General features: G+C 33.2%; 2 protein-coding genes across 6 annotated transcripts in view; both read right to left on the reverse strand.

The window, feature by feature from the left end:
- The window catches only part of LOC130645631 (hexokinase-1-like), a 55,037-nt gene that overhangs the window by 4,850 nt on the left and 24,224 nt on the right, over nt 1–25,963 (reverse strand). The window lies entirely within an intron of this gene.
- Nucleotides 240–24,142, reverse strand: LOC130645630 (poly(U)-binding-splicing factor PUF60-like). 5 transcript variants are annotated; one of them, XM_057451673.1, is made up of 13 exons: nt 23,984–24,086; nt 18,274–18,333; nt 7,669–7,780; nt 6,442–6,641; nt 6,129–6,220; nt 5,448–5,568; nt 4,699–4,791; nt 4,056–4,183; nt 3,236–3,407; nt 2,327–2,444; nt 1,789–2,186; nt 1,331–1,520; nt 240–584 (listed from the first exon to the last, which is right to left on the reverse strand). In XM_057451673.1, the coding sequence occupies exons 1-13, from the start codon at nt 24,014–24,016 to the stop codon at nt 475–477; spliced, it is 1,827 nt and encodes a 608-aa protein (XP_057307656.1). In that variant the 5' UTR covers nt 24,017–24,086; the 3' UTR covers nt 240–474. The 5 variants fall into 5 exon arrangements, with proteins under 5 accessions (XP_057307656.1, XP_057307657.1, XP_057307659.1 ...); XM_057451674.1 differs by lacking the exon at nt 18,274–18,333 and having other exon boundaries at nt 23,984–24,142; XM_057451676.1 differs by lacking the exon at nt 23,984–24,086 and having other exon boundaries at nt 18,169–18,294.

The following is a 25,963-nucleotide window of genomic DNA, read 5'->3' on the forward strand; positions in this document are numbered from 1 at the left end:
GTTCGACGAAAAACGTCATAAGTTGTCACTAAATATGCTTGTAACGTTTTACTGGAGAAAAAATATGTTGCAAAAAATGTAGCTAAACTTTGTTGCGAATCACCCTTAGCACTTTTGTAACACAACTATAATGCCACACTTACAATCATAAATGTTTTTAGTAACGACTGTGACAGTTATGCAATAGTGAGAACACAGACAACTTATAAATGTGTATAACGAGAGCGAAGGAGAACGTGTAGACATTGTATTGTCCAATTTTTAATTTATTTTTTCATTAAAAATAAAAAATATATTTACAGTATGTCCATGCAATATAACATTATTATTAATTTTTCACAATCCTTACGAAAATGAGAATGAAATATGCATGAAACAATTGTTGTTTTCGCACGTAAAGCTATACATTAATCACATCGTCTTTTCCATTAATCAACATCTTTTCTCGATTTACCAAACAGCATGAAATAATGTTCAGTCAGTATAGTCTTGCGCTTTAAATTTGTCTTCATCGTAAACCTGCGCTTGTATATTCCGTCCACCAAACCATCTACCGTGAAGAGCTGTTTGTGCAGTTTCAGCAGCTAAAAAATTAGATAGTTTACTTTCTAGTAACCAATAGTTGGAGAAAATAAGTTATAATACTCTTAGGTTGTTGTCACATGAGACACACTAAGTTAGTCTTGGAAAAATATGGATCTCAGCAAACAATTTTTAGGAGATTTTAGGACAAGTCAATATTTTAGGTCCAAATCTTAGGTGATTTAGAAAAGCCTTTTTTAGGTTATTTAGGAGATTTTGGGTGTGTTTACTTTGATATCCTACAGGGTGGCCAGTGAACTTTTTATTTTAAAAATTAGGACATTTTAGATGATTTTATAGAATAAAGGTAGGAGATAATGCTAAGTCAGAAATAATACAAGATATGTATATATTATTGGTAAAAATAAATTTAGATTTTCGGATGTCATGTTAGAAAAAAAGATTTTAGAAGGACATTTTTTTCAGGTCATTAAGGGTTATGCTTTACAAGCTTGACGAACTCTGTTTTAGAATCTGAGCAGTATTTTGTTTGCTTGATAGATGTACTGCGTTTAGGTTACCCAAAAGTATGTGCGTGAATTTCATTCTGTGTATTTGTATATTATGCGCATGCGCATACCTTTAGACCTATGTCAGTTAAAGATTGGAGTACACATTTTTTTACCTAGAATTTGCACAGCCCTTTGATCTACCAAAGCAAAAAGAATTATAAGCTCAAGCAACTTCTTAAATCCAGTAACAACAGAAACGAAGAATTTAAAAGGGATTCATAATTTTTTTCACTTACATTCAGTTTTGGCGAATTCAACAAAGATTTTAACGATCACTTCAGCGCTTTCTTCTTCGCCTTGCTTTTCTTGGTATATAACGACTTTTTTAACTTCCCCAAAGCGACTACATTCTTCTGTGACTTCTTCTTCAAGGTCTTCATCGACCTCCTCTGCACCTACCATGTTGCGCAGTACCAAAACTCCAGACTAAAAAGAAAAGTTTTCTTATTTTAAATAGAATTTTCGCTAGACGTGATTTTAAAAAATTTGCGCTGGTAAAAAACAAAAACAAATCTAGAAAAATCTATTTCCAGCATTGCTTCCTTTGTTTAAATAAAGTATGTCTGATTGAAATCATTTAGTTTGAATATTCTTGTGAACTACCTACTAACAAATCTGTAGACGATGAGGTTACAAAGAACTACTTAAAAGGTTGAAAGTTAATATCCAATCATAAGTAATATAAAACTCATACAGCAGCTCCTCGAGACAACTTCTGCATCATCATGTATCTTGCATCTTTGCCTGATATTTCTAATTTCTCCTCCCGTTCTAAATTTTGTTCACCAGCATGCTTATGATCCAACAACTCCTGCTTTTTGCGTTGTTGTCGAGCATTTAATTTTTCTTCTGGAACAGGTTGATTCCCAGACGATTGAGACGAAAGCATAGTAGACATGGCAGAAGACGTTTGACCGTTAGATGAAACTACTGGTGAGCCAGTGCTACCATTTATGCCGTGTACTGAAGCTGTTACAGGTGATGCAACTGACGTTGAAGCTGCTGATGTCATCAACTGATTGTTAGTAGGAGGTGTTGCAACTTGACTGACACTCAGCATTGGATTAAGTGGATTTTTAGTCAATGCACTTGCTAAAAACACAGGAAGAAAAAAAATTTTCAACTCAAGAAATTAAATTTTCTTTCTGAAAAATAGACAGAGAACAGAAATTAGTTATGGCATGAATTGAAGACTTGGCAACGTTCTCAAACAAAAACAAAGAAACAAATACCTCCATGTGTTGACACAGCTTCTTGTCCTTGTATACTTGCTGATATAGCAGATGCAGCTAACATAGATGCAGCTGGTGGTGGTCCCTGTGCCATCGCAGACGTAGGTGGTGTTATGGCCTAAAAGCAAAAACCATAACACAAAAAATGCATAAATATTACCATATTCCCCTTTAAGTTGTTCATTCATGCATCTGTTCGTTTCTTTCTTAGTGCTTAGTGTATTATAATAAAGATAAGGAATTATTATATAGGATGAAGGAATTGTCAGTAGTAAAAAAATACTGCGTGTATAAACTAAATAATAGTTTTTGTGAACTGGTTTCGTATTTTAAAAGCAGTGTAGTTATGTACAGGATTGCTTTCTGAAAACGAGACCATGTGTGTAGAAAATGTGAAAACTCAGTTAACATTCCAAAAACAACCTCATAAAAGAACCAAGTGTGTTTTGCTGCATAGGCTGATGCATGAATTTTTCGAGAAATAATGTCAAAAGCAAGATAAAATAAACAAGGTAGCTAAAAATAGCAAAAGTTAAATTAATGTACGGCAAAGTCACGGGCAATTAATTAACGTGGTTATTGTTGTTGCCTATTTCCTTATGATAAAATTAACAAGAAAACCGTTTTGTGATATATACAATAAATTTTGGGAACTTTGTAAGTGGATACAGGTTTAAATAACTAGTGATATTTACTTAAGGTTAAACAGGCGGATCTGCAATATTTTAATGCTGACACTGGAGACTTAGAACTTAACCCTTATTTAACTTGATTAGTATCTTAATGCACATAAAGTTTTTTACTATTTTGTTCAGACAATTCGTAGGAAAAGCATTTTAATATTATATTGCTATTAAAAGAAAATAAGGAAAAAAAATAAAGAAATAAGAAATTAAAATCGAGTATTACCTTTCCAACACGTATATACTGTCCGCCCAGATCAAACAGATTCATAGCGACTATGGCGTCATTTGCTGCTTGCTGTGTTGTGTATTCGATGAAACCAAATCCTTTGTGTTTTCCTGTGAGTTGATCAGGTGAGAGCTTGCAACTTATCACCGTCCCAAATGCTTCAAATACACTAAAACAGTAAAACATACATTATTTGTAATATTGAAAAAAGTCAAACATACAGGACATAAAGGATTCTATGAAATTTTTGTGAAACTATTTTTTTGCTCCTCCAAAATCCTCTTCTCGAAAAATCTTTTTTATTGCCCCTATCTCCTTTTATGCCATTTATTATCCAATTTAATAAGATAGATCAGGTATTGAATTTAGAAATTGCTAGAAATATGCAATAACAACTTGACAAGCAAATATCGAGTCCTTTATCTCACATAAGCTTTCTAACACATAATGATAGCCACTAAAGAAGCTTTCAATTAAAAAACACAGCATTGCTGATGAATATGTAGAAAAAAGTGAAGGCTAATTTTTGACGGATTGACATGAGATTTCCAATATATTTACAGGAAATTCAACAACAACAATAACAACAATAACAAATTTTCAGTTTCCCCTTAACATAATGCCAAATATTTTCCTGGCACAACATCACCACCTTTATATTCACATGCTGAGAGTTTTGGTCAAACAGAAGAGGAAATATAAAACATGTCTTGAAAGTGAAACAAGAGGTCATCCTGCTCAAAACATTGCACACAAAATACTACAAAAAAGATATTTAATGGCTTATAATTAAAATTACATCATGAACAAATCATACCTTTTGATATCAGTCTCAGTCAGGTCAGGGTGTATAGATGAGATGTAAATTCGAGCATATTGTCTTGCTTCTTCTAGTATTTGTTCTATCCATGGAGCTGCTTGAGGTACATTACTGGGCCTTCCAACCTGTTGTTGCAGAAAACAGTTGAAAAAATAAGTTACACCTATAACGTGGAGATGCAGTGTCATACACTAAAAGCAGCATTGATACACAATAAACTGTGCTGAGTACTCTACCTGGCAACGTATTTGGACCTTTTGTGCACCTTATGGTTATGAAAAAAGTTAAGCAGAGATCTTAATGGCATTTTCAATTAGAGTGAAAGGCAGTGTTAAAGTTAATTTTATGCCACTTGATAAATATTTAAGACCAGATATCGCTCATCATAAATTTTACAACTGTAGAATGTATTTAGAAATGTTGTTGCATGTTTTTTTACTAAAATTTAATTTATTTTCAAGGGAATATATGTTGTCATTCATTAAATGAGGATGGGGTTTCATAATTCAAAATTCAACTTGGTAAATTTGTCGTGATCATTAATACTGATATAATTTTTTGCACAAAAACTAAACACACTACTTTGTGAACTCAACCAAAAAGAAGTTGAGCTTTAGCCACATATATATACAATATTTACCTTTATATTTCTGCCACCCATCATCACATTATTCATTTGCTCCAGAGCTAATTGGGCAGCTTCAGGAATCTCATACTCGACAAATGCAAAACCCTGAAGAGAAAAGTAGGTAAAAGCTGATTGCACATTGTCATAAGCTTTTGTTTGCTAAGTTTGTCCATTTACATTTACTGTTTGAAACAAAAGTAATTAATACTTTTGGTCATTCCAACACAAATTTCTAGTTGTAATCATGAAGTCACTGCTTTTTACATCCTTACCACAGCCAATAATATCTCATCCCTATTTCTTAAAACTTTTCTAGTAAAATAAAATATTAAATCTGCTTTCTCTGAGTAAAAATAATGTGTTCACTTATTTAAACAATATTTAATAACATTCCATTCTTTTATTGCACTGTGAAGGGAATAGATCTGTAATCCTATGTGAATAGCTTTGATTTAGAGAAGAGTAATTAGCTTACAACTGAGTGTGTTGTAAATAAAATATTATACCCTTTACATTAAGGTTTGAATGGATTACAAAACCATGGATAAAAACGTGTATATTTAATCATCTTGACCTCACTTATGAAAACCACTTTGTGGGATATATAGAGAGTATTTTCAAAAACAGTAATTACAGTTCAAACTAATTAGTTACAAATTTAACTGGTTGTAAATGTGCCTGACGTCATGTTGATAAGCAATTGGTAACTAAAAACTATTGCTATGCTAAAAACAGTGCAAAACATTCTAATTGCCACTTACCTTATGCCTCCCTGTAGTTGAATCACGTGATAAATCAATCATTCTAATTGGACCAAATGGAATAAAAGATGCTCGGACAGCTTCTTCATCCAGCTGAAAGTTTATACTGCCAATATACACTCTGAAAGAAACAACAAATTTTGATTGTTTTTAATAATTAGAACGCAACTAAAAAGGGTGAACTTCATGATGATTTCTTTATGCCATGCCAGCTAAACATTGTTTTTAAAAATGCTAATTAAATAATAAATTTTACAGGTTTCGAATTAGAAAAGTAAAGTCAGTTCGCAAAAATTTTGGCACTCTGTAACAAGTAAACCACCATCTAGATGTGGTCTGGGAACACCTTAGATACCTACCATTTTTCTATCGCCGTTCTTCGTTCTTAAACTTTTAAAATGCGATCTAAAAAACCTTTCTATCGCCGTTTTGCGTTATTAAGTTCTTAAAATGCGATCTAAAAAATCTTCTTATCGCCGTTCTTCGTTCTGAAACTTTTGAAATGTGATCTAAAAAAGCATTTCTATCGCCACTTAAAAATATTTGATTCGCAATTTTATCATTTTCTTCACAAAGTGAATCGCAAAAATGACATTTCGATTTGCAAATCACAAATTGCGAACTGCTAATTCGAACACTGTTTTAAGAACAAACAGACACAAAAAACATGAAGCAACTGACCTGCACATAAGTGCCAAGGCTCTTTGTCTCTGTGCAGAGCTGTGGAGCTGAGATGCGTCCTGTGTTTGGACAACTTTTTGCTTTGCTAATACCTGAAATAAGATGAAGACTAACTTAAATTTTAAAACAAATTGAAAAACATCAACATCATTTGACTGCATTAATAATTTCCAATAATTATAATTATTTTTTAATTATATTTCTCCCAAATTACCTTAGAACTTGTTTATTTCTACTCAGTTCCCTCTCTTTTTTAAATGAAAATTGTAGGACAAGTATTTAAGATTAGTAAAGAAATCAAATAAAAAAATACATGTTGAACAGATTGCTCCATGGCAAATCGTTTTGCTTGTGCAAGTCTTTCTTCTTGGTCACGAACAATAGGTGGCAATGCTTTTTTCGCTTCTGAAAATCGTGCTTGCAATCCTCCAGACCCTGGCCCGATAATCAGTTCGCCAGACTCATCATCTTTTGGTTGATCTAAAGCTTCAACCTTTGGAACAACGCCCAGCTCTAAAACAAGTACCCTGTATTTCAGCATTAGATCAAATAATTTAAAAACCCAAAACCAATTTGTTTATTTAGCGCTTTCAGAATTATTCATGTTAAAACTGTTAAAGAAAGTACATATTTTACAACTTTTTTTGTGTTTTATAGTTAAATATTTTATTCATGTATGAAAAAATCTGTGATTGTGAAAATCTCATTGATCAATTTAGAAAAAAATAATTAAACAACAAATTGATCAGGGTTTTCATTTTAAATTTGCAACAAAATTTTATAAAGATATACAAGCACTGATTCCCTAACAACTTTACCGTATATAAATTGTCATCTATTGCTACTCACTCGCTCTCTTGCTTCGTAATACGAAGTGAGCCTGATAATTCAGGATGCTGCCTTAGCATTTGAGCTTGTCAAATCTTATAAAAACACAGAAAGAAAACACAACATGTATGATTATACACAGTAAAACCAATATTCTCGATAGCAGTTGCACCAAATGCTGTGCACGTTAAATTAGAATTTGCAGTATATGTAGGAATATTAGGAAGTACAGTTCCTTGATGTAAAATTTATTGTCATTTGAAAAATTTAAGTTTTGACCATTTAACATAGAAAAGAAAGCCATTACATTTATACCAAGAAATCAATAGGGAACGTTATACTTAAAAAATTACGAATTTAGTTTGCAATATTAGGTAGAGACAACAACAACAACGACACAGTTTATTGAGCAAGAATACATATGCTGCTGCCATTTATAGGATGGTTATGATCTCTAGAATGAAAGAAAAAGAAAGGACTATCATATTTTTTGGTGTTCTTGAATTTCCTGTAAAATAAATTATAAAAAGATTTATACTAATAAATTGTTTTTAATGATACTAACTAACAAACATCATTATAGAGCATGTTTTTCAAGAGTTATAGCTGGCAACTTGGTAAAGTTGTTTGAAGTAAAAATGTTGATAATTTTGTCAGTTCGTAACATTTGTTCAATAAAAACATTGCATGCTTACACATTCAAAATTCTTACCTTCTGGTTTGACATCAAACATATTTCTACGGCGCCGTTTCGTAGGTGCTGGTGGCTCCTGATTAGTTGTTGTTTCTGTAGGTTTATCGACATCCATAGCTGTGGCACTCACCTATTTAATGAAAAAAATTATTCACAAAACCCACACAAAATAGTTATTTCAATTTAAATCTGCAGGTTTGTGTAAGTTTGCCAAGCAGGTAAGTTTGCTACTTCAAATTTTCTTTGGCAGGGGACAATAACATTATCAACTCCAATGTCATATGTTTTTGAATAACAAGATATATAACTGCCCTACATAGCACTAACCACATAGTATATATTCCAACATGACATGTAGTAAAGGTTAAAGCAAGTAACACATTCATCACACAGTGTCTTTATAAGTCTAAAGATTTTTCTTGTTTTCTGGTTTTAAAGCAATTTATTACTTGTTATTAGTATTTGCCAAAAATATTAATCATATTATGAGCACAAGTGACATAAAGGAAACAATATGGAGAACTTAATGGTAGCATGGCGAACTTATAAATAACATCCATCTTACATACATTTAGCCTGGATGTATATCATATATATATATATATATTTATAACAGTGGGTAAGGTAGAGTAGTATCCCAAGTGGGAGTCATATTTAGTCAGTAAAAACTGCTAAGTATGTATTGCTAATTAGGTAATTCTCTAAATTTGGAGTACTATAGAAGAATAATTAACAGTCCACATCCATTTAGAAGGGATCAGTTTTTTGAGACACCAGATAAACCTCTTTAAATCAAAACCGAGTCACAAATTTATTAAGTAACCTTTCTAAAATGAAGCAAGGGTCTGTAACCATGCAATTTTAAAGAAACGCCGAAGGTCCCAGTTGTTTGAGACCACAAATTTCCTGAACACCTATTTTAGCAAATTTTTACTCAAGTAAGTGATGCAAGTCATCAACGCTTAGATAGAAGAAAAAAAATGAAAAAAATAGCTGTTCACTGCATCAGCTCTGGCAAATATTTTTATTTTCCAAAATGACACTTGCTTAAGCGTCCCTGGCCTTTTAATTTTTTGTTGACGAATACATAATTTGGGATCTGCAATCAAATTTTGTGAGTAAACATATAGGGCTTATACAAGCTTACCCACAAAACTTGATTGCAAACCAAGTTGCAGATCTCGAGTTGAATTGTCAGCAAAAAATAAGAGGCTGGGACGAGCAAGCGAGTGTCATTTTGGCAAAAAAATTTATGTTAATCAATCAACCTTTATAATATCTATGCATTGGTACAGTTTGAATGCACACCCCTTAACAGTTCTAAATTTACTGATGAAAGAAAATATCCAAATTTGCTATTATTGAAATATGGCATCATAATTCATTCAGCATAATTAAATCTGAAATTCTTTAAATGTGAATATCTTGAGAACGAAAAGAGCTTTTTAAAAAAATTAAAAAGACTTTTTAAGCTCTATAATATAAGTCCAGCATCATTTTATACCTCGGGTTCCCTTTAAGGTATAGCTAAAGACGAATTATAACTATTTTATAAATTTTTATAATATTGCTACCATAAAATTAAGAGATAAAACTATGGGAACTTTTGTGTTCACAATTTCACAAAAATCACTCAGCAGAATTATAAAAACCACAGTAAATTACTTCTAATTTTTGTGCTGATTTTAATTGGTTGAGGTAAGAAATTGCAGAAAACACTCTAGTGCTGTGGAAAAGTTTTCTGATCAGGACAATTTTCTCACTTGGATTGGTTTTTCTTTTTGCTTCCAGTTTAGGAAAGGTTTTAGATATAGAAATAATTTTGTTTTTTGTTACTCGACCCAAACTCATGGCTGTTTACGGTCAAACCGTGGATAAAATTAAAATGGCTTTCACAATTTTTTTTAGAATTTTGTATTTGAAACTTTTTTTTGTATTCTTTTAATCTTCTTAAAATAAAAAATATTAAAACGATCTACTTTTCTTTTTTTTAAATATAAAAATATGTTATGTGTGTTATGGATTTTGAGTTATTTCGTCAAAAAAACACAAAATTATAAAAAACAATTCTTATGACAAGAGTATATACCATCTTTCCAACCTTGTGTCAGCGTAGTGCTACTAGGTACTGATTTGACAATTCCTATGGGGGCCTGGAAACATGGTTCTATCGACCAGTACCATGCACCATTCGTTTCGCAAACTATAAAGTTAAAATCTTCTTCTTCACATATTTCTCCCATTTGGCCCAAAAATAACCCTTAGGAGAATTTCGGACAGATTAATATTTCATCTACAGTACTTCTTAAATGTTACTTTACATGTGCACTTGTCACCTTCACACGAACCTTCGGTAGCTTCAGAACTTTTGTTGTTATTGTAAACCTATTAAAAACATGTTTTTATTTTTGCATGTTGGAAACAATAGAGTTCATGTCTCACATGCAAACTTTAATCAGTGCATAACTCATTGTTGTATTTAAATACCACACCCGTCAAGGGATCAGCGGAAGCAAAAATATAAATTCAAGTTTTTATTGTTTTTTATCTTGAACGGCAATGCATTATCTGTCGTTTTTACCTGCAATTTATTATGATACTTTGATAGAATCTTATTTTTTGCGTGTAGTTTTATTGTTTTTACACAAACATACATGTTGTATTTTACTTAGGGACCATCTCCACCATCGTTTTACATTTTGATCGAATTGAAACTATCATTTTTACGATCCTGTTTTCATGATTTTTAAACGATTTACGGTGATCTTTTCACTTTCTAACATCCTATTTTCATTACTTTTAAACAATCTACAACGATCTTTTTGCTTTCTACAATGCCGTTTTCATGACTTTTAAACGATCTAGAGTAATGTTTTTTCCTTCCTAGGATTCCATCTTCATGATTTTTAAACGATTTACGGTGCTCCCTTCGCTACTATGATGCAGTTTCCTTGAATAGGCTTGCTTGTGGATTAAAAGGACCAGAAATATTCAATACTTCTGAGATTTAAAGAGTCCGACCAAGACGGAAATTTATCGGACATTCGATTAATCACACGCCTGAAACGATTTAGGCGTGTGCCAAGACGTGCGCGTGCAATCGTCATCTCTCCTAAAAAAGGCTGATGTGTTAACAAAAGATATGTGAAGCTTCCTTATGTAGTCATGAGATCGTTACACGAGAAGCCATAAAACTCGCGTACATGTGAAGTCTCTTTTTATTTCAGAGATATTGTGGAAGACATTCATCTAAATGATAATTTTCAAGACATTTTTAGACATTTTGGCCTAAATTTACCAATTCCAGACAGGTGTCAAACTTTTTTTTTCTTTCTATAGTATGGACAATTTATCTGAAATTATTATTCGGGCCTGGTCATATAAGGCGCGTGATTACACGCCCACGCCTCCCCACGCACCTAGGTGCGTGATGAATCACGCGCCTTCCAAAATTAGATGCACCATGGCAAAATTCATACAAACATCCATTCCCATAACAAGACTTTCTTGTGTAGACTTGAACAACAGTATTTCCGTTACTTTGCACAGTGCACAAACAGCCCTCTGAATCCACGACGGCATTCAGCTTTTGCCGTCGTGAATACCGTGGTGGTCGACCTCCAAGACAGCAAAATTTTGTCATAGTGGTTTATAGACTGAACAAAAATAAAAGTACTCTTTCCATCTTACTAATCTTGCTAGCTACTTATTTATTTTATCAAACAAGTCTTTGTTAGATCATGCCATGCATCAGTCTTTTTCAGGAATATTTGAATCAAGTAATGCGTGTGATGTAAAATGTACGTGCAAAGGATGTTACGCGTGCAAGTTTCGCATTCATTTTGCTGAAGAAAAGTGGGGGACGTTTTGAATCATGAACCCTAAACATGATGATCCCGGCCTCATCAGGAAGAAAAATGCTGGCATGCAAGCTTCACATGTGATGATATTCTTCAATCATCTTGAGGAGTGCTATGTTCGCACGGCATAATTTCCAATGGCATGCGATGGTGTGTGCTCTTTTTTGTTCATGTTTTGTTCAAGTAATCATAGAACTCGCATACAGCAACACTAATTTTTCCATGTTTTGAAAAGCAGGTAATTTGTTGCGACGAAACTGAAATGCTACAGTCATAAAACTCTTTTTTTAGATGTAAATATTATTATATTTTTAAATTTTTCAAAAAAAATGTCGTTAAACATTAAACTGTTTTTTTTAATCACGTTATTATTGTTACTTCGATCTTAAAACATCCCTCACAAACAAAAAGAAAAAAGCTTTGTGATGTCCTAATTTTATAGCAATATTTTAAAATTATACAGATTGTTGTCTGAGTTATAAAGCAATGTTTATTGAAAAATATTCAGAAAGCGAAGTGGTCTGCATATGGCAATTGATTACAATAACTACAACTAGATATCATGCTGACTCTGTGTTTGCGAAAGAACATGCTGGAAGTGATTTCATATATTGAAAGTAGAAAAAGCATTTAAAGAAGCAAGTGACGGAAAAGTTGAACTTTAAAATTATTTTTTTAATTTTTTTTTTTTTTAATTTAAAAAGAGCAACTAAATTAAAACAAAATTAATGGTGAATTAAAATTAATGTCTTATGTTTTTCTTTAATATAAATCACGAGTAACATGATATATATATTTTTAAAGATGTACTTGCGAGTAGTTTAATTATTACGTATTTGCGTTTTATAAAAAGATTTTTCGTATTTATTTTACTCGCACTGGCATCGTACTCTCACTCTGGACTATTTTATCACATTTATTTGTACCCGTACTGTGAAAGATGTTACTTTGGTGTGTGATTAGCGCACGCCTGAGGTATGTAGTGTTTTTTTTGGCGTGCGAAGATCGCACGGGCACATTCAAACATGGCGTGTGTGGGCGTGTGTGCGTGCGATCGCACGCCATTCTTGACAAGGTCTGATGATGGAGCATCTACTTATAGCGACTCTCTCAATCGTAACTTCCTTTTCTGCATGTCCAAAATAGTATGCATGACTATACTGTCATTTTCAAAAATTTATTGGTTATTTTTCAGGTCATCACAAGCAAATAGGCAAAAATACACTTCGTTTTCAAATTAAAAAAAAATCTTTACTCACATGGCTTAAAACTTCAAAATTTGTTTGGAAAGTTCAGCTATATTTTAACAAAATTTATACAGAAAATATGCATGTGGGTTTCGTTTTTAAATTGTTTGAATAACACTTGTGACATAAAGAAAAAAATCAATTAAATTCGGACCTGCTATGGTTTTCAATTGTTTTGTCAAATGAAAAAATTATCTACAATTAAATCCATGATAAAATGTCTGTTCCACCTGTAAGTGCAGTTTTGCGGACTTGCTTCATCCATGCTTCAACGGCGTTCACCTCCACATTAGTTAAGAACCGCATGGCTGGATTTTTGCGTAAGACCTGGTTACCAACGACAAAGGGGCCAGGCAAAAGAGATTCATGTCTACATTAGGATGATCCGGTTGGCTATGAATAGGCTTGCTCGTGGATTAAAAGGACCAGGACTATTTAATAATTCTGAGATCTGAAAGTGGGGGGGGTGTCCGACCAAGACGGAAATCTATCAGATGTTTTGTCCAACGAAAGTTCCAAACGAGCTACGGATGTCCATTCTCTCCAATAAATTAACATTTTAGCTGATTCAGAGGGCTGGCACAAAGTTTAAAATATTATAGGGGTTGGGGGACGTTTACAGAGCAAGGTTCATCAGCAGTGAACCCCAAACACTGCACCACCATGGATGACGGTAAATCATCATGGTCAAGCATTAACAAGTTACCCCAGTAATAGAGATCCGATTTTCGTTAGTTGTTATTAATGCCATTAAACTTAGTTTGTATCTGCTTGTGGTTAAAGAATTAAATTTATGTGAAAAAATTAAACAAGTATAAAAAGAGAAATTACGAAAGTTCTCGTGATGAAGAAAAAAAAAATTTAAAATGCAATCTAAAGAAACATTTCTATCATCGCTATTCGTTTTTAAACTTTTAAAATAGTCAGTTATTTTATTTTAAATAATTTATGGTTACTTTGCTATGTTAAAAATGCTAAATGGTGCTGTTTTTGTTATAAGGTTTAAAATCATGCATCTAAGAAAATCAAGATGCGTGATAATGATTGCGCACCTCAATAAATACAGGTGCGCGATGCACAACGCACCATGTGAAAAACTGATGACCAGGCCTGTTATTCTTTTTACAGAATATAAAAACCTTATTTCGTCCTTGAGATACAGTACTGGAAAAAGGTTGTTTAACATATCGAGCGCGCAACATGTGTGAACTCTCTCGATACCAGGCCTTTTCTTGAATAAAACTATGCCAGAGCTACAAAAAGCACCCGCTAAAAAAAATATGAGTGCTATGGTGTGCGAAAAATCGCACTCGTAAGCAAAATTTACAAGTGCGATGTGAATATTTGCAAGTGTGATTCACACTTAACTATTTTTTGTTTTTGTATAGAAATGAATTTTGTAAAACGCATTAACCACAAGTGCAAGGTTGAAACGTTGGACGTGATGGTTCCCTATATGTTTTTGGCATTAAATATATTTCTAGACATTTTTGATTTCTTTTTTCCCTTTTAAAAATTTTTTAAACTTTATTCAACATGTTTTTTCTTTGGTATTACATCACGAAAACATTCTTCTGAAAGCTGTATCTCTCATGTTCTGGTTATATTTAACTTGCATGCGTGCGCACTCTTCTCGTAGTGTTCTCTGTGACGATGAAGGTTGGACTGACTTGATGCGTGGTTCCAAATGGTCCTCCGTCTTTCGTTCGAGTCTCAGTGTAATGCACCAGCCGAGCATAAGAGTGTCAGCATAAAGGAAAGGGGCGACTTTAATGTTCTCTATACTTTTTAAACAATTCAATCACGAAGAAATAAATGTTTTGTAATCAGCGTAATAGCCTTTTTCATCACTCTATAATATTTCACAAAAAGGAAAAATTCACAAGGGCGATAAAAAGCACTTGTAAATATGAGTGTACAAGCGAGTGCATGTGCGATGTACCGCTTTATAATAAGAAACAATTAAAATAAATTGTCGCGATCTATTGAGAATCTAGTATCGTGACAAAATCCGTCTCGATGTGTCGTGATGGTAGGTGATAATGAGAATAAAGAAAAAGTTCTTTTAATGAGAATAGAGAGAAAGTTTTTTTTATTTCAAACACATCTCTGCTTTATTTTTTTTCATATTTTAAATAGGTGTATATTATAAGAAAAATTTTAACTTTCGTATTTATTGAAGTAATTCTAGCGCATTACTTTTTAAACGTATTTTTTTCTAACGCTACTTTCTGTTCTTAAACTTTGAAAATGCGATCTAAAAAAACATTTCTATCACCGCAATTTGTTCTTAAGCTGGGTTTATTTGGTGTTGCGTTATTAGGAGAACTGTGAAGATAACCTACAGGTTAGTCATACACATATTGCGAGTTTAGCAAATGGTGGCAGAGGAATAAAATTGCAAAGTATCATAGAGATATGTCGAAAAGTTGGGTACCCCCACCATCATTGAATACAGAGTCCAGTTACAAAGACTGGAAAACGAAGTTCAAATATGGCAAGTACTCACAGAACTTAAGGCGGAAAAACAAGGGCCAGCTATATTCATGGGTTTGAAAGGAAGCTAAAGAAGCAGTATTGGAAATTGAACAAATCAGTGCCACAACTGGGGTAAAAGCTATTACTGACAGATTGGACAAAATTTACTCAAAGGATGAAAATCAAACTGCATACCTGGCTTATGAAACATTTGAAAAATTTAAACGACCCTCTTAGATAAGCATGAATGATTACCTTATAGAGTTTGAACGATTATATCACAAAATCCAAGTTCACCGTATGGAACTTCCTGATGGAGTTTTGGCATACCAAGTTTTACAAAGCGCTAATCTTACACCAGAGCAGCAACAGTGGGTAGAGCAACCATAAATGAATTATGCTATGATTCAATGGTATTACAGTTAAAGAAAATATTTGGTGATACTGTGGCCTCATCTGTGTCAAATGATGCTGTAAAGATAAAGCCTGTTTTACAGGAGAGTGCAGATTCTACGGAGCAGAATTACATCACTAAAAGAGGTGGATATCAGCGTTCAAGGTTTAAAAGAAGAAGGGTTGCAGCACCAAATCAAAGATATGGATGAAGGAAAACCAGATCCAGTAACAGAGTAATAAAACCGCCTGATGAATTTGGAAATATTTCAAAGTGCAATATTTGTCAGTCCATTTATCACTGGGCTGTGAATTGTCCCCATTCTTATGAGAATCAGGAGTCTGAAGATATAAAAAAGGAAGAGAGTCGTTCAAAAGTTACATTTTTTTCTAAAATTAAAGAAAGTGAAATGCAATCCCTTGTTGGTGAAACTTTGTCATGTGCAGTTTTAGACTGTGGTTGTACGAAAACAGTCTATGGTAAGAATTGGTACCAATGTTTCATTGATAATATTGATAGTGATAAACTGCCAGAAGAGTATCCAGGTGGAACAAGATTTAAATTTGGAGATAGCCAATCAGTTTGTTCCATAAAACGAGTAATCTTACCTGTAATCATTGGTTCAAAAGAGGTTAATCTAGAAACAGAAGTTGTACCCAATGAAATACCTTTGCTTTTGAGTCAAACATCTATGAGAAAAGCAGATGCAGTTTTAGATTTTAGCAACGATACTGTTAAAATGTTTGGAGAATGCCATCCTTTTACCACCACAGGCCACTGTTGCATACCTTTAAACAACAACAGAATAGACTTAGATGAAAAGAATTATGACCATTTGCCTTCTCAAGTTGCCTTTGTATCCACAAGTTAAAAATCCAAAAAAAACAAGATCGTCAAACTTCATCGTCAGTTCTGTCATCCAAGTGCTGAGAAATTAAAATCTCTTATTAAAGCATCAAATTCCTTTTTAGAGGACCGGAGTGAAATCATGAAATTAATTGATAATGTCTCACACTCTTGTAAAGTATGCCTTAAGTATAGAAAACCAAGACCTTGTCCTATTGTTAGCTTACCAATGTCGTTGAAATTCAATCAGTGTTTGGCTTTAGATTTGTGCAACTTTCACAATTATTGTGGTTTATTCATATCATAGATACTTTCACAAGATTTTCATCTTCAAAGTTAACAAAGACAAAAGATAAAGATGTGATAACAGACATTATCTTTGAAATTTGGTTAGCAAGATTTGGTCAACCAAGAAAGTTTCTGGCTGACAATGGAGGAGAATTTATCAATAAAGCGTATGAAGAAATGTGTGAACAATTTAACAGTTTTCATCAACAGCAGCCGAAAGTCATTGGTCGAATGGGCTATGTGAGCAAAACAATGGTATCATTAAGGAAATGCTGAGTAAGATTATAGAGGATACGAGATGTACACCTAATTGAGCACTATTCTGGGCTATTAGTGCCAAGAATTCTTTATCAAACAACAATGGATTTTCACCAAACCAGCTTGTTTTTGGTAAAAACTATGACTATCCCTGCATCCTCACTGATCAGTTACCAGCCATGAATGATACAGTTTCAAGTAAGACTGTGGCCCATAACCTTGCTGTGATGCATGCATCACTAAGTGCATTCATAGCATCAGAATCTTCTGAAAGAATACGTAGAGCATTGCGGCATAATGTCCAGTGGTACAATGATGTGCAGTATGTAACTGGAGATAAAGTCTTTTATAAAAGAAAAGACAGAGAAAAATGGCATGGACCAGGCACTGTAATTGGACAAGAAAATAAACAAGTACTTGTCAAGCATGGTGGAAGTTATGTGAGAGTCCACATTTGTCGGTTGCAAAAGGTAAATAAAGTAGTACATTCACAGAAACCATCACAAGACTCTGAAAAGAGCCCAGAAGTAACAACTATGCAGTTGGACAACTGTGTTTCACTGGAAGATGAAACTTTTGACATAGTTGATCTTGAAAGTACTACTACGGAAGTACCAGTAACAGAACCGGCAGTAACTGAGGATGCGGCCATTAATAATTCACAAACTAATGGGACAACAATAGAGGAAAGATCTAATGAAACATCAAAAAGTGAAACCACAGTCAATGAAAAAAAAGGCAATACCTCTATATTTCAAGGAATACCAAAGTTAAAAACCAGAATCATCTATAAGCTAACTCCAGACAGTGAGTGAATTAAAAGATTAGTTCACAGCAGAGCAGGTAAAGTGAGTAGAAAAGGAAAAGAAGGCAGGCAATATGGCAGCTGTTTAAATGTGCAGAATGAAGACACAGGTGAAATTAATTGGTTAGATTTCAAAAGATATGTGAGTGAATGGTAACCCGTTGTTGAAGCCAATGACACTAAAGAATTATTATTAGCGATAAAACCAACTATTGAGGACGAGGTCTTGAATGCGAAATTTAAAGAATTAACCAACTAGCAAGACAACAATGTTTTCTCCGCTGTTGAAGACAGAAGTCAATTTACACCATTTGTTAAACTCGCAAAATGTGTATGACTAACCTGTAGGTTATCTTCACAGTTCTCCTAATAACGCAACACCAAATAAACCCAATTGATTTACACACAACACAATATATACCACTATTATAAACACAATGATTTCACCAGCAAGATTGGTTCAACACAAGTAAACCCCACCACCAATTGATTCTTATTAGTAATCGCCTAGAATGGAAGATTAACAGCTTTTCTATCGCCGTTCTCAGTTCTTAATTTTTGTAAAATGTGATCTAAAAAAGAAAGATTAACGCTAGCTTGTATACCCTAGATTGTTATGCATAAGTTAAAAAATATAACACAAAAGAAGTATAATTATATTTAAACATCCACGATAATTGTTGAATACACTCTTATTTTTAAAATAGTTCTATTGTGAAAAAGTGTTAATGGCCTCGATAGCTTTGAGAATGACATCGAGACGGATGCATCGCAAAGCCCTCTCAATCATCATCATCATCATCATCATTCTCGGTTTAACGTCTGTTTTACATGCTAGCATGGGTTGGACGGGGTATATTAATGACCCTCTTCCAATCTGATCTAGACTGTGTTAGATCTAAACTCAACTTCCTCTGTATCAAGTCTGTCCTTATAACCTCCTGCCAAGTCTTTCTCGGTCTGCCTATGGGCTTTGCCCAAGGAACTATCAAGTCTATACACTTTCTTACCCAACTATCCTCCTCCATTCTTTCCAAGTGCCCCAGCCAATTTAATCTTCTTAACTGGATAACATCTTTAATTCTGCGGAGACTTAGCCTGCTTCTCAGCTCATCTGAACTCTTTCTGTCTCTCTGTCTCGATACAATTTGAAAGTAAAAAAACGCTTATCACAGATCGAGAACACCGTCGCAGTACGCGAAGCGCGATGTTAAACAACCTTTTTCCAGTACTGTATCCTGTTTTAACTGAGAGGGTAAATCAAATTATTTCTTCATAACATTTTTGTTGACAGCCCTCTTGGTTTAATCAACAATACACCTCTTCACAGTTCCGTGAATTTCCATGTGCAAAGATCACATGACCATTATGTCATTGTTAAAACAATATATGCGCGCACACAATCAGAAGAAAACATTCTTATTTTCAACTCACGCCAGTAGGACCTCGTGGATATTTGTAAGTAGTATAGAAAATTTTGTTAAAAATATGGAAAAAACTGTCGAGAGTGGAAAAAGAAAGCGTTCCATAACTGCAGTCATAGTTAGTACGATGTTTGGACAGCCAAACTTGTGAAACCCACAAAGTTGTGAGGAATTCTTGTTGCTGTGAAAAACCATTACAAGTGAGTTTTGATGAAGTTGCGTTTAGCACTTCTTAATGAAGATCTTGCTGATCGCTTCAAAATATCTGTTGGCTTAACTAGCAACATTATAGCTTCATGATTGAAAGCTGCTTCAGCAGCATTATTGAGACCTATTGTATGTATGTACCAGACAAAGATAAAATATCCAATACTCTACCAAAAAGATTTAAGTCATCGGCCAAAATGGATTCAATTTTAGATGGCACTGAATTTTTTATTGAAATGCCGAAAAACTGGACCTTCAAAAGTTAACTTGGAGTGAGTATAAACACCACAACACTTTAAAAACTTTGGTATGTGTTGCGCCTAATTCTATGATTGTGTTTGTTTATAAAGCATATGGAGGTTCTATATCAGATAAGGAAATAACAAACCGTTGTGGCTATCTTGATATGGTACCTAATATTCCCAAATAATATTTGACAAAGGTTTCAGAATTCATGAAGAATGTTCGCAACGGTTTACTTCATATATGGTACCTCCTGGACGAAAAGGAGCTGCACAGATGGCACCTGCAGAAGTTAAAAAAAGAAACACATTTTAAATTTGAGGATTTTAGTGGAACAAGTCTTCAGACAAATGAAAACTTTTCGCATACTGGCAACAGAGTACCCTATTTCCATGTTAAAACTGTGTGACTATGTGGAAACGATATGTGCAGTCCTAATCAATATGAGAAAACCTATTTATCTTGATTAATTATAACATTTTTATAGGTTTATTATACTATATATATATATATATATATATATATATATATATATATATATATATATATATATATATATATATATATATATATATATATATATATATATATATATATATATATATATATATATATATATATATATATATATATATATATATATATATATATATATATATATATATATATATATATATTGATAATGTGAAAAAGAAATTTTGAAATCTTTGAAAATTCATTTTAATGTGTAAATTTTTAAATGTTACATGTAAAAAATATCAAAGATTTAAAATGTCTTGCAGTGTGTATTTTTTATAACATTAACTATGAACTGTCTTTTTTACAAAACGAGCAAATCCACAATTCCGATTCTTCAGGGACATCTTCTTCTATGATAATTATACACCCATAATTTTGTTTTATCTATTTTAAGATTGTTAGTGCATATATAGATACATTTTCTTCTATACTCTTGTTGTTTTCAATTTTGAATGATTTTGCCGCTTCTATTACATTACAAGGTAAAATTTTCAGTTGTATCATTTTTGGCTCAACTCTACGCTCACCTTGTGTAATTTCAATAAAACAACTGTCAGGTGCTACAGGTTTTAGCTTTTCAAATAGGTGCTCTCTTTGTTTGTTTGGATTTTGAAGTAATTCAAGCGGTGATGGATTAGCAAAGCTAGAAAACCGACGAAAAGTTTTATTACTTTCTGCAAGATAATTTTTTGTGGTCTTCCCATATGTTTTGTAATGATGTTTGTGGAATATCAGCTCCGAAATAGGTTTGTGAACAAGTACACTTTTACAACCTCTTGGTACGTTCCAATTACCTAACGAACTTGTACAAGACGGTTTCGTAGTACGTCATAGCATGTCATATTTTCACCACTAACTTCCTTACTGGTCAACATTTTTACAAGTTTTTTCAGTGCCGTTGTTGTACGTTAACTGCTTACATTTTTTCCCACCATGTGCTCTCCTCGCGTTGTTGTCAAGGAAGCGCAAAAAATACGTAATTGAACACACTCAAATATGTTCTATAAAAAAATCCAACCAAGGCTGATAATGTAAATAAATATTGCGGTACAGTTGTGACAAAATAAAAACAAACTCTTTGCTCGCATGTTTACTAAACGTAGTGACGTTTTAAGTAACATCGACAGATTTTGTAATATACCGAAACCATCAAAACAAGCTGGAATATAAAATTGACAGTTTTTTATGCATTTAGAGCCTTTACCGAGGAAAAACACTCTGAAACGATAGTCACTTTTGTTTACTACTGCCATCTTTGTTTACATTTTATCTTCCGATTATGCGCGCGCATCTTAATTACGTAATCATTATATATGCCACGGCTGTTTCGCTACTGTCAAACCGCGGACAAAATTAAGATGGTTTCCACAATTTTTTTGGAAATTTTGTATTTTTATCATTTTTTTAAGTTATTGAAACTTTATTTGTATTGTTTTAATTTTACTGAATTAAAAAGTATTAAAACGATCTACTTTTCTCCTTTTTAAATATATGTGTTATACATGTGTGTTATAAATTTCGAGTTATTTCGTCAAACAAAACACACAAAACTAAAAAAACATTATTTTTGGCGAAAGTATACCATCTTTCCAACCTTGTGCCAACTCCGAGCTACTGGCTACGGACTTGAAAATTGGTATGGGGGCCTGGAAACATGGTTCTATTGGCCGGTACCGAGCACCGTTCGTCTCGCAAACTATAAACTACTTAAATTTTAAGTTAAAGTCTTCTTTAGGCGCTAAAAAAGAGGAGAAAAAGTTGCCAAAGTGGTGCACGGCGATTTGATGTAGTGTGATCCCTTCTCTGTCTAATTAAATAATTATCTAAATTTCTAAGCAAGTCACAGTGATGGCGTTTAATGTTTTGGTAGGTATGGTTTTTCCCAGCAAAATTACGGCAACCCGGTGTTTACTTTTGACTTGATTGCTCGACCCAGGAATCCTAGTCCGAAACCGGGATTTTTTTAAAATGTTGGAATAAGCAAGACAACGGTGTCTTAGCAATTTTGAAGCTAGCTAAAGTTTGGCAGAGCACGAGGTAAGGGACAAAACAGTAAACTACTTTATTTTGCAGGGATTTTAATATTATTTTTTTGTTTTAAGATCACCCTTGATTTTAAGAAATTGTTTTATAGCTTGTAAAACTTCAAACGTGGCTAATTGTTATCTTTTTTAATCTTTTTTCTTCTGTTTTGTATTTTTCTGTAAAGAGTAGCTATTTTTTGGTCCTACAGTTTTGCATTTTGCGTCATGTTTTATAGATAAGTCACTTAATACTTCTTTTTTATATTTAGATAAGACTTTGGTGGGCTTTCTCAAGATGAAATTGTTGAAATCAAAGATGTTTATGAATAGCTAGCTAGCTAATCTTGGCTTTATCATTCACAAAATTGGGTGCTATTTTATACAATTTATAAAGAAACACAAAATGATTGCTTTGTATATATTTAATGTATATAGTAAATAAACTATTTATGCACAACTTGGGATATTTTCTACTAGCATGATAAACTAGAATGTTGAAACTGTCGACTCTGAATGACGTTTTATTTAATGTATGATGTCACATACTTGGCCCGAAAACCCTTAGGACCAAAAGTGACCCTTTGGACAATTTCGGACAGATAAATATTACATCTACATCATCTTTAATGGCCTCAGAATCCAAAGTAATGTTTTTTATTCAGTTAATAAACGAATTTTAAGCATACATTCAGGCTCTAAAGGCCGTTTTTCACATAATTTCTCACATTTGGCCCAAAAATAACCCTTTGGACAATTTCAGACAGACTAATATGTCATTTACATCATCTTTAATGGCCTTAGAATCCAAAGTAATGTTTTAATTCAGTTAATAAACAAACTTTAAGCATACATTGAGGCTCTAAAGGCCGTTTTTCACATAGGTCTCACATTTGGCCCAAAAATAACCCTTTGGACAATTTCAGACAGTAATAAAATTAAGTAATTTTCATCCAGATATTTAACCTAACCTGTGGATCATAAAAAACATGTTTCCTTAACTTTATTCTAGAGATATTGTGGAAGACATTCATCTAAATGATAATTTTTAAGTCATTTTTAGACATTTTGGCCTAAATATACCAATTTCGGACAGGTGTCCAAAAATTTTTTTCTTTTAATAATATGGACAATTTATCTGAGATTATTATTCTTTTTACAGAATATAAAAATTTTATTTCGTTCTTGAGATATCCTGTTTTAACTGAGAGGGTAATTCGAATTATTTTTTCGTAACATTTTTGTCCGCTTCGAAACAGCCGTGATGCACACGCACATAATTTTGGAAACTGCGAACTCCAGTATTGTGTTTTGTGGAACTTAATTAGGCATCAATCACCTAAATTAGACTTTAATATTGATCTGAATAGGGCAGTAAAATTAGTAGTAGCAACACACTTAAGTAGAAGTTTTCCCTGACTGACAATCACATTCAATCACATTTCCTGGACAGAAATTCCAATTGATTTCCCAATGATTAGGGTTAGCTAGCAACATGTGGCCGGTTCATGAAATTTAATAGCATGATAGATATAAGTTAACCCTTTGCTAAATTTCAGAATAGATTTGCGTAATGAGGAAAACGTTTTTACAACAAAAGATTAGTATGCAAAACCTAATAAGAAGTGGCGTAGCTAGCTAGAAAAGTACAATATGTTCCCGTGATATTTAGTTTGCTAATACACGAACATAGGATAAAGTTTAAGTTAATTGGTTAAGTTAAGTAAACAAAATGACTTTTACCTTATTTTCAGCTTGCATGTCTGCTTCTGTCATTTTCTTTACCTCGGATTATATTGGTTGTAAAGCTCAATGCGTCTTCCTTGAAATAGCAGAAGCACCAGTTTTTCGAAACAAAAATGGTAAATTTGACAAAACAGTAAATTTACAGACCAGCTTTTCTTACGGTCCCGTGGCGGCTGTATCCGTGTGCACCGAATTGTTCGAAAAATTGTTGTGAAAAGTCAGAAACAAAAACAACTTAAAAGATAAAATATTTAGACTAAACAGAGTTAGAACTAATGGAAGTACAAACCTCATGAAATTAATAAACCAATATGAATTTTATAAGGGGAAAAAAGGAGCAAAAAAAGGCCAGCTTGGCAAAATTTCTGAAACAAAAGTATCCGATAACTACTGTGCGCTATGTGTTGTTCAAACAACAAACTACTCCTATAATAAATTTTTTAGGTCATTCAAGAGTTTCTGAAATTAAAAACGTTTCGGTACTCAACATTGAAAAGCGTTCTTATTCACTCGCTTCGGTTGGTATGTTCCGCCCAACCACTTTTAAAATCCATCGCCGACCGTTCCGTGCTTTTTTTTTTCTTTTTTGCGTGACTGTGTTGTTTTTTACTTCTTGAAGGAGATATAGTGTAGAATAGTATTTACTATACTATTTACTTTTATTCCCGCCTCTCTAGTATTCCTGCTTCTCTTGTAAAGCTGCAGGGTCGATAATCTCGGTAATCTCGAACACGGTGCTCAAGATTATCAGAAAGAGAACTTTTTCTCTACACCTGGAAGACAAGACAATTGGGAAATGTTTTTAATGAACCAGCATACTTTTTTCCGACGTCACTCCTCTTCATTTCATCAACCTCGTTCCAAGGATCTTCTGTCTTTTTGCCATCAAGGCCGCCAAGTAAGCGCTAGGGGCTTTGACATATAAAACAAACCCTGGGGACGAGGTGTTACTTCCTCAATCACATGTGAGGATCATCATGTATCCAGATGTAGTCCTTCCTGTCCGATTCATCAATAGCTGCTAATTCTGAGCAACACGACAAAATTTTATAAGGTTTGTCTCCACTAGGCGGGATAAATTAAAGTGTGCTGTTTTTCTTTCTGAAGTTTTTGCAATTCAAGAGTAGAATTGACACTAGTAACAAATCTTTGAAATGATACAAATTACATCTTCGAGAAAATAAGACAAGACAATTTTAACAATGCAACTTCTTTTAAAAATCCAAAAAGAATAAAACCTCATATTCATCGATAAGCACTTTTAAAGGTGCGCATTTCAATTTCACCAGGTTTAGCTTCCAATGATAGAAGATTTATAATAGTTCAAATAGATTCTCATGGAAGTTTTTCAGAATGTGGGCTTAATTGTCATAGTAGGGATCAGATGTGGTGGATTTATTTACATTTCACACAATTATAAAGTCATTAAAAAGCGTATTTCAAGCTTTTGGCTACGAGGAAGCACTATTTTCTCTCTATAAAAGCATACCAAGATTTTAGAACCATAGCGGACAGGATCATCCTCATATTATAAAATCCCACAGACTCAGGGTTTGTGGTTATAAGAAAATAAAAAGACTTTTTATTTGTTTACCTTTTGTTGGCGTGTGGAAATCTTTTCATTTAAGGGAAAAAGTATTCTTTCCTCGAAAGTTTATTTTTTCGTCAAATACACCTTTCCCGAGACCACGAGTCATACTTTTTTTAAACTCGTAAAATATGAATACCATATTTGAATTCAGCATGGTTTGTTTAATTTATGTGTAAAAGTTTAACTTGATACGCCAACAGAAAGTGCTATTTTGAGGAGATATATATCACAGTTAAAGTCTTCTTAAGGCTCAAGTTACCATGTCCGCCTCGTTTTCAAAAAGAGGTTGGACATGCCACAAATCTTAAAATTAGAATAGCAGGTTGTTTACTTGCTGCATTGTTTCGAAATTTTCTTTGTTTATGACATTTTTGATAAGGAATTCA

The sequence above is a fragment of the Hydractinia symbiolongicarpus genome, chromosome 5 (genome assembly GCF_029227915.1).
Source record: "Hydractinia symbiolongicarpus strain clone_291-10 chromosome 5, HSymV2.1, whole genome shotgun sequence".
NCBI lineage: Eukaryota > Metazoa > Cnidaria > Hydrozoa > Anthoathecata > Hydractiniidae > Hydractinia > Hydractinia symbiolongicarpus.